The sequence below is a fragment of the Bison bison genome, unplaced genomic scaffold (assembly GCF_000754665.1).
Source record: "Bison bison bison isolate TAMUID 2011002044 unplaced genomic scaffold, Bison_UMD1.0 scf7180017864034, whole genome shotgun sequence".
Taxonomy (NCBI): domain Eukaryota; kingdom Metazoa; phylum Chordata; class Mammalia; order Artiodactyla; family Bovidae; genus Bison; species Bison bison.
This window is the reverse complement of record NW_011494606.1, coordinates 7,590,495-7,600,307: the sequence shown is the minus strand read 5'-3', so window position 1 is coordinate 7,600,307 and position 9,813 is coordinate 7,590,495. Positions and strand designations below refer to the sequence as shown.

At 40.0% G+C, this 9,813-nt stretch overlaps 1 protein-coding gene across 3 annotated transcripts in view; it reads left to right on the top strand.

Annotated features, from left to right (window-relative positions):
• Positions 1-631: 631 nt before the first annotated feature.
• The window catches only part of GNPNAT1 (glucosamine-phosphate N-acetyltransferase 1), a 14,665-nt gene continuing 5,483 nt past the window's right edge, over positions 632-9,813 (top strand). Inside the window, exons 1-4 of one of the 3 annotated variants that reach the window (XM_010834580.1) lie at positions 632-937; positions 5,729-5,896; positions 6,871-6,933; positions 8,106-8,233. In XM_010834580.1, coding sequence (XP_010832882.1) covers positions 5,743-5,896; positions 6,871-6,933; positions 8,106-8,233 — 345 coding nt within the window. In that variant the 5' untranslated portion in view covers positions 632-937; positions 5,729-5,742. The remainder of the gene's footprint in view (positions 938-5,728; positions 5,897-6,870; positions 6,934-8,105; positions 8,234-9,813) is intronic. The other 2 variants (XM_010834579.1, XM_010834581.1) reach the window with 2 other exon arrangements.

Genomic DNA, 9,813 nt, shown 5'->3' with positions numbered 1-9,813 from the left:
CACTCTCTATCATCATGTGAGAGGCCAGTAACACTTCTCTCCCAGACTCAAGGTTGAAAATGACCACCCATTGATAATTGCCTTCTGGGAGGCAAAGTCGCTGCAGCTGAGAGTCACAGTGTTCATCCAAAGGGTTTGAGCGGGAATTAAAACGTAGTCTGGGAGTAGAATGCAGGGGCTCCACCACACAGAGGCAGGATTTGTGACTCAGAAAACTAGGGATGAGGAGCTTCGAGCCTCCAGTGAGTACCCGAAGTCCTAATCAATAAATGAATTGACTCTGAAGGGAAGGTGCAACAAGGGGCAAACAAGAGGGCAAGGCGCTGAGACTGGTCTTCGAATCAAAGATACACACCCTAGTCACCACTCACAGTGCTTAGCTGATTCCGAGGCAAGATTATTTTCCAGTTAAACCGAGACACCGAGGCCGTGGGAGCCTGACAAGCGAGGAGGTGCAGGCCGAGTTGAGAATGCCTCCCGGCGCGCCGGCCGGGTGGAGTCCCAGAGAAATTTCCACAGCCTCCCGGCCCCGCCCCACGTGCTGACGTCAGCCGCAGGTCCCGCCTCCACTCCGCCCAGTCCTCCGGGCCTCGCCCCCGCCCCCTCCGCAGGCACCTCCCCCTGCCCTGCTCGCGGCCCTGCGTAAGCGGGCAGGGGCGGGCTGGAGGCGTTGGTGCTGCCACGTCTTGGCGGCTGCGAGCGTAGCGGCCGAGGGGCAGCGGGCTGTAGCGCGGGAGGCGGGAAGAGGTGGGGCTGGCTCTGAAGCCGGATCCGGATCCAGTGCAGTGTACCCGGGTGGGTGAGAATCCGTCGAGCCTGGAGAAGAGCGCAGACTGCTGACCTCTGCGGGTGAGAGTCTGGGGGTCGGGAGAGAGAGCAGGTCCGGACCGGATGCCCTGAGTGCCAGGTTGGGCCTGCCTTCAGGTTTATCAAACAGGTGTGACTGCTACCCCCGGGCGAGGCGAGCTAGGCCCGGCGAGGGGCGGGAGCAGATTCCGTTCGGGGATCCAGGCATTTATCTTCGCCAGCTGGGTGCACATGGGGGCGTAGAGGGCAGTTTGGAGCAAGTTGAGCGAACGCACGCCTGGAGCAGAGGTTAGGGATGGTGGTCAGTGGTCCAGGCATGCAGGAGGTGGCCTTAGCCAGGCAGGAGCAGAGACTAGGGTGAAATTGACTCCGTTCGGCAGCTTTAACGTGGGGAATTGAAACAGCTGTTCACAGTCTCTGCCGCCTTCGGTTTTGAAATGGGCATGAACGCTGTTGGCCCCCCTGTTCCCTTCGGAGGAGCACCCCACGGCGGTCAGGAGCCACTTGAGGACCTGATTCTGCTCCGAAGATTCTGCTCCTGCACTGATTAAATTGGGGTTTCACTGTGGGAAAGACGGACATCCTTTGTCTCTTCCGGGGGAATTCTACCCTCTAGAGACACTAAGTATTGTGACTTCTCTTACAGGAGCTAACATTTATGTAAATCGAACTCTTAAAATGCCATACAAAATGGAAGGGCGACTAGTTTTGTTAGGATATACACTCGTGAATGAATCCTAGAATGGATCTCAGGAAATCATTTAGGTCAGTTTCATTAGGCAGGATTCACTGACATTTTGTAGAATAGGGGAAATAGCTCCCAGTCTGGCACGATGATGTAAAGATTGGCCTCTACTGAGTTTGATACTGGAGGGCAAGAACGACATTGGAGGATTTAAGATTCACTCATTGGCTATTACCTTGAGATCAAGTCCCGAAAGCGCCACGTGCTATATAGGGTGCTCATGGATAGACTGGGAATAATGCCTAAATTATAGGGATCAAATAAACTATCAAGAAATTTTAAAATTCTCAACTGAAGTGTAATTGCATAATTTAATATAGCCAGGCCTATTAAAATCATCAGTGAGTGAAGTGTTCTTAGGTTCAAACAAAATTCAAATTGAAATTGTTATGAAATGTATGTAGACGAACCCCAAAGTCTCAAACAGCACAAGGTCCCCCTTCCTGCTTTAACCGTGTACTAAATAAAGTAATGCTCCAAGAGCTCGTGAGATATAAAGACAAGTTTAGATTTGACCTTAGATTGTTTTTTAAATTTTTATATCAACTTCTGAAATCTTCATTCTCAGTATCTATTACTTGTTGCTCTCAGTTGTTTGTTCCTAGCAGCAGCTCATCCCCTTGTGTATCAGTAAAGATGGTGAGAAACCTGTTGAAATTGTGTCCAGAGAATGGTCAACCAACTGATGTGATCTTAGTAAAAATGAATTGGCTGTATGGTTTTTGTGATATCATTTGTGGCAGTTTGGAAATCTTTTTTTCTTCTGGATTTTCTGAATGACCTCCAGATAAGTCTTGTACTATTTGTTATTCACTAGGCATTTATTGTGCTAATCTTACGCATTAAGGGCCTTTAAATACCTGCTAACTTAGTAGTTAAATAGAAAAGGTTTTTGAGAAATACTTAACGGTTAGGGTTGTTTTTAAAATTAGTCTAAAATCTTCAAAGACAGACCCCAACAAGGGAATTCCCTGGCAGTCCAGCAGTTAAAACTTGGTGCTTTCATTGCCATAGACCTAGGTTCGATCCCTGGTTGGAGAGCTAAGATCCCACAAGCAGCACACCCCTCACCCCGACCCCTGGCCAAAAAACCCAAAATCCCAAATAGACTCCAGTGATAATGATGGAATTCGGCTTCAAATTCCTAATGTGGTACCTGGGGCCACTTTAAGATCCTGAAAATTATCTTTTGCAAACCAAATAAACTTAACAATTTTGCTGTTTTCTAAAATCTTTTGAAATTTAGTATCAAATCACACCTTACTTTAACTTGCTCAATATATTAATTGGACACCAACAGAATTTTACTACATGGGGACATAGTAAAATAAAAGATAGTAACCTTAAGTATGGCTCTGTTTTATAAAATAGCTCATATAAACATTTTGATATTAATTTTTGATTGTGTAAGGATACGGATTCTTAACTTCTATCCAGAATGCTTTAAGAATTTTAACTAGCCTGAAATTCTTATTTTCCAAATATAGGTTATGAGTGCTGCTTTGACTAAATGTTGTGTGTGTGTTAGTCGCTCTGTCATGTACGACCCTGCAACCCATGGACTGTAACCCGCCAGGCTCCTCTGTCCATGGGATTCTCCAGACAAGAATACTGGACTGGATTGCCACTCCCTTCTCCAGAGGATCTTCCGGATCCAGGGATTGAACCCTAGTCTCCCTCATTGTAGGCTGATTCTTTAACAACTGAGCCACAAGGGAAGCCCAAATGAAAGTGAAAGTGGCTCAGTCGTGTCCAACTCTTTGGTCAGGCCAGAATACTGGGTGGGTAGCTGTTCCCTTCTCCAGGGGGTCTTCCCAACCCAGGGATCGACCCCAGGTCTCCCACATTGCAGGCAGATTCTTTACCAGCTGAGCCACAAGGGAAGCCCAAGAATACTGTAGTGGGTAGCCTATCCCTTTTCCAGAGGATCTTCCCTACCCAGGAATCGAACCGGGGTCTCCTGCATTGCAGGTGGCGGCTTTACCTACTGAGCTATCAGGGAAGCCCCTTCTTTCAGATTAGAGTAATCAAGAGCTTCAGGGGCCCAATTATCTGGAACAAATACTAAAGTGCACACACTAAAATTACTTGTAATAAAACCTGTTTCAAATGAACCATGGGTGTGTGCTCAGTCACTTCAGTCAAGTCCAACTACAGTCCATGGGATTTTCCTGGCAAGAATACTGGAGTGGGTTGCCACGCCCCCTCCAGAGTATCTTTCTGACCCAGGGATCAAACCTAAGGCTCCTGCATCTCCTGCTTTGGAGGTGGATTCTTTACTGCTGAGCCGCCAAGGAAGTCCCCAGATAGACCATAAGCTGGTTAAATTTTATGAATGATTGTTTTAATCATCACAATTTCCTTTCTTTACTGTTCTTAGATCCAAGCATAGTGTTTAGAGCAAGTTTTCTTCCTCTCCAAGAATGTTTTCAGTTTAACATAAGCATAACCTTTTTGTAGCCGCTGTACCCAGCAGTGTGACTCATGAATTAATTTAAAAGTGAAAAAACATGAATATATAAAAATAAGTTAACATGAACATACACAAAAATAAATTTTAGATTAGTAGCTAAATTATATCTTGTTGAGCATGTGTAGTGTGCGAGGCACTGGTAGGTGTCTGTATATACTAAGCCATTTCTTCACCAGTTTCATCTCCATTTTACAAATGACGAAACAGATTGTTTAATTTACACGGCCATGATCAGACAGTTGACATCTGAATATCAGGTCTGACTCTAGAGCTCATGGTCTTTCCTCATCTACGTTTCAGTCTCGGCTTTGGTATAATTTTGTGACCTTGGGCAAGTTACTTGTCTACACCTGCATTTCCTCATCTGTTAACATGGAGATCATCATCAGTACTCTAGGATTGTTACAGTGAGTGAGTAACGTGTAAAGTTCTTTGAACAATACCTGGCACATAATAAGTGCTGAACAAATAATAACTTCTATTATTACACCACACTACCTTCCCAAAGCCTCTGCTAGATTGCAGCATTCCCTATATAGTTACATCGGGTTATGCAATATAATCTAACTTTATGGAAAAGTTAAAAGTAGTTGCCCTTAGACATACTGTGATTTATGAAATAAGAGAACATCTGGGAGTTGGGTTATTGGTGGAAGTTATTCTGTTATTAAGTGGACTTTAATTTTTTCCTGTATTGCTTTGTTTTATGGTAGTATATTATGCATATAGATAGATGAGATACGGAGCGCAGAGTACAAGTTATATGCGAATTTTCTACTGTGCATTTTTGACAGCATGGAGGATTTGCACCCTAAACCCGTGCTGGTCAAGGACCAACTCTGGTTTAACTGGGTGTGGTGTTAGAAATGAAAGTTTAGTGTTACCACACAGTCTCCTGGTAATTGTTTGGAAGACTGTTCCCTCCAGCAATCCTCTTCTACAGAAGCGTGCCCCCCCACCTGTTTCTATGCTTCATGTTTTTCATTCTAGCATTCTAGCTTTCATTTAGTTTCAGTTTTATTAAGACTACACCTAATAAGAACCTGACCATTTCTGAATGTTCAAAAAAAGAGAAAAATACCGTAATTAATCATTTTCCAATAGCATGAAAAACACAGGCTATTCTTAAAAAGTTGCTTAGATGCAGCTGAGCAACTTCTAGATTTTTAGAAAACCTGCTATGAAAACAAAATCCAATAGATACTTAGTGTGAATTTATCATAGCTGAGACCAAATATTCCAGTGAATGCAGAGAATCTTCTGTTCATGGTTCATATTTTTTTTAAAGCTACATGCTCAGTAGTCTTCCTTAGTATCAGATAAAACCAACGAATTATTCCTTAATCCAATAATGTTAAAAAAAAAAAAAGTCATTTAAAAGTCAGATATTCAAAATGCTACGCTAGTAGCACTGGCCCATAGGAAAAAATGTTTTAAAAGTCCTGTTAGAAAAATGGAGTTTAAAAGTGTAACAACTTCTAAATTTAGTTGTTCATTTACTATATGACAGAATTTCTGAGTTTTCTATATAGCTCTAGCTGTGGCATTTGATGTTACATTCAGGATAGACTAAAATAAGTACCTGGCATACCTGTTAAAGATTTTTTCTAAGTGCCATTCATTTTTATTAAGAAATTGACAATTTTGCCAATCAAAAATTTTCTATTAAATAAAATGCCTTAACATTTAAAATTTTGTTTTAGATCTTACTGCAAAGATGAAACCTGATGAAACTCCTATGTTTGACCCAAGTCTACTCAAAGAAGTGGACTGGAGTCAGAATACAGCTACATTTTCTCCAGCCATTTCCCCAACACATCCTGGAGAAGGTTTGGTTTTGAGGCCTCTTTGTACTGCTGATTTAAATAGAGGTATGGGCTCAGTTTATAAATGCTACTTAGACTTATAATTAGCATTGTTTTTTCCACATACATGATGATGCTGATAATTTTTTTAAATATTTGACTTTCATATTAGTTTTTTGTGCTTAAATTTTAAAGTGACTGAGAACTTAATTACAATGTGTATAGGCCAGATATTACTGTACTACAGTACTGAATTACACCATTTCAAATGACTTATATACAACAGTGCTCCTTCCTAATTAAGCAGCAAAAAGGGGGAAATTACCTTGTATAATGACACAAAAGTAAGAATCTTCTCTAAGAAGCTGGATGGAAAATGAGAATGAAGATAATTTGCCTCGGATAGTTGCAAAAGGTTTTGTCTACATGTATTCCTTTTTTTACTATCTAAATTCTCCAAAATAATATCCTTAAATTTCAGTAACCAAAAATCAACTTTTTACAGTTTTCATTTTTTTGGCAGGAAATCTTAAATTATTTTGGTCAAATCAGTTCTTCAATATATAAAAGTTAAGATTCCCAAAGTTCTATGCTGTTCATATTAACATAACATTAATCAGGAATCTTTAAAAAAACTGTTGTCTAACAATGTTATATTTTACAAATAATATCATATTTGATCACAATGAGAATCTTGCATTTTTAAGTAAAACCAAAGCACGTATTTGGGAAAATTTGACATCCCTTGCATTGAATCTACTGCAAATTACATTTAAAACTGTATATGCTGGTTCTATATACTGAGTCTTAAGGTCAGCACTATTCCAAAAATCTTATGCAGGCAGAAACATTAGTAAAATCTATTATTGTTTTACATATTGATTATATAGAAAGAATGGGTTTGTTTAATCTTTTAAAATAATTTAAGAATGGTTCATTACATAAAGTTTTGAAAAAATAATGCCCACCAGCTTGACACATTGCTTCTTTTAATATATATTTGCTCTTCTCATGACTTGAAATCTGTTTTTCAAAACTAGGTTTTTTTAAGGTACTAGGTCAGCTGACAGAGACTGGAATTGTCAACCCAGAACAATTTATGAGTAAGTCCTACAGCCTCTTTTTCCTGAAGAAAAAGAAATGAAACAAGACTATATTTTTGTTTCAAACTCTGTTCACTGTCTACTTGTTTTGTTCAAATAGCTGGAAAATATTCAAATAACAAATTAGCTATTATTTGTTTAATGTGGCCAATCTATTCTAGAATCCAAAAGTAACTACTACTATGTTTTACAAAATACCTGGCTATTTTTAGATAATTACTATAGCATAGGACCTGGGTGGCAGTTTTAGAGATTTTCATTATAGTATTTTCCTTCCACGTAGTTAGGTTATTTCACAGAAACTTCACTGTCAAAAATGTAATAAAAATATGTGACGATAGAAACCCAGAAGGGTCAGTTGACTTACCCAAAATCACAGGGAGTTGTTGGTAAGGAAAAAACTACAACCTTCCTAACTCCATCCAGTGCTCTTAACACTGTCTTCCTATCTTCTTCATTTTCTTCAATAGGTAATTTTATTTTGTACTCTATATGACCCTCTTGAAGTAAAGGTTATTATTTTGTGATTCTGTTTTCCTTCTTTGAATCTATTTCATCCCATTTCAGACCCATTACTAGAATACAACTGTGGAAATGAACAGTATGTTAATACTCTTGGGCTCAGTTTTTATTCCTAAATTCTTCTTTGTGGGAATACTAGATGAGAAATCATGTTATTTCATCAATATAAGTCAGTTTGAGGGGAAGGTATTTATTCCATTTTTGCTCCTATTTGCTATGTGGCTTTGGAAAAATTACCGGGAAACGGAGACTTATTTTTTATCTATTTCACAGGGTGCTTTCAAAGCAAACAAAAATGATGATTGTATTTCTAAAACGGGTCATATAATCATGAAACATTTGGGATCACAAGAGGAAAACTGAAAACTACTTTGTCAGATTATAAAATAGCTGTATTAGCCTTCCTTCATTCTGCTAGCAGATCTTTTAAATGTATGGACTATGTTCTAGTCAATACTGACTGCTGATGTTTCAAATACATGGTCATGCTTAATAACTGACATTTTCTCTAGACACAAAGTTGTAATTTACTGTGATAAAATAGCTTTAAATATTCATTAAATTATTTTGGTTAATTCTAGTATTTTTTTTTTTTTTTGGTACCTAATAAAGTTTAATGTCCATATAACACACTTTTCCAATTTCCACAGAATCTTTTGAGCACATGAAGAAATCTGGGGATTACTATGTTACAGTTGTGGAAGATGTGACTTTAGGCCAGATAGTTGCTACAGCAACTCTGATAATAGAACATAAATTCATCCATTCCTGTGCTAAGGTATGTGTTCACATTAATGCTTATGAGTAAAATGGATATCAACTTTGAGTTTCCATCAGACAAGTCTGTTTTCCCACTGCTTTTTACTGCAAAATGAGAGCAAAATATAGCCTGGAATAGTTTTGTTTTCTAGAAATCACTTAGTCATTTTCCCATTCTCTTAAGAGTTGTGAGACAGAAAATGTTATTAATATGAATTGTTTGCTAAAAATTGTTCTGTAAGGTGTTAGAATTGGTATCAGTTCAGTTCAGTCACGTCGAACTCTCTGCTACCCCATGAATCGCAGCATGCCAGGTATACCTGTCCATTACCAACTCCCGGAGTTCACCCAAACTCTTGTGCATTGAGTCAGTGATACCATCCAACCATCTCATCCTCCATCGTCCCCTTCTCCTCCTGTCCCCAACCCCTCCCAGCATCAGGGTCTTTCCAATGAGTCAACTGTTTGCATGAGGTGGCCAAAGTATTGGAGTTTCAGCCTCAGCATCAGTCCTTCCAGTGAACGCCCAGGACTGGTCTCCTTTAGGATGGACTGATTGGATCTCCTTGCAGTCCAAGGGACTCTCGAGTCTTCTCCAACACCACAGTTCAAAAGCATCAATTCTTCAGCGCTCAGGTTTCTTCACAGTCCAACTCTCACATCCATACATGACCACTGGAAAAACCATAGCTTTGACTAGATGGACCTTTGTTGGCAAAGTAATATCTCTGCTTTTTAATATGCTGTCTAGGTTGGTCATAACTTTCCTTCCAAGGAGTAAGCGTCTTTTAATTTCATAGCTGCAATCACCATCTGCAGTGATTTTGGAGCCCAAATAAATAAAAGTGTGACACTGTTTCCACTATTTCCCCATCTATTTCCCATGAAGCAATGGGACCAGATGCCATGATCTTTGTTTTCTGAATGTTGAGCTTTAAACCAACTTTTTCACTCTCCTCTTTCACTGTCATCAAGAGCTTTTTAGTTCCTCTTCACTTTCTGCCATAAGGTTGGTGTCATCTGCATATCTGAGGTTATTGATTATTTCTCCCGGCAATCTTGATTCCAGCTTGTGCTTCTTCCAGCCCAGCGTTTCTCATGATGTACTCTGCACAGAAGTTAAATAAGCAGGGTGACAATATACAGCCTTGACGTACTCCCGTTTCCTATTTGGAACCAGTCTGTTCTTCCATGTCCAGTTCTGTTGATTCCTGACCTGCATGTAGGTTTCTCAAGAGGTAGGTCAGGTGGTCTGGTATTCCCATCTCTTTCAGAATTTTCCACAGTTTCTTGTGATCCACACAGTCAAAGGCTTTGGCATAGTCAATAAAGCAGAAATAGATGTTTTTCTGGAACTCTCTTGCTTTTTCCATGATCCAGTGGATGTTGGCAATTTGATCTCTGGGTCCTCTGCCTTTTCTAAATCCAGCTTGAACATCAGGAAGTTCACGGTTCACATATTGCTGAAGCCTGGCTTGGAGAATTTTGAGCATTACTTTACTAGCGTGTGAGATGAGTGCAATTGTGCGGTACTTTGAGCATTCTTTGGCATTGCCTTTGGGATTGGAATGAAAACTGACCTTTTCCAGTCCTGTGCTC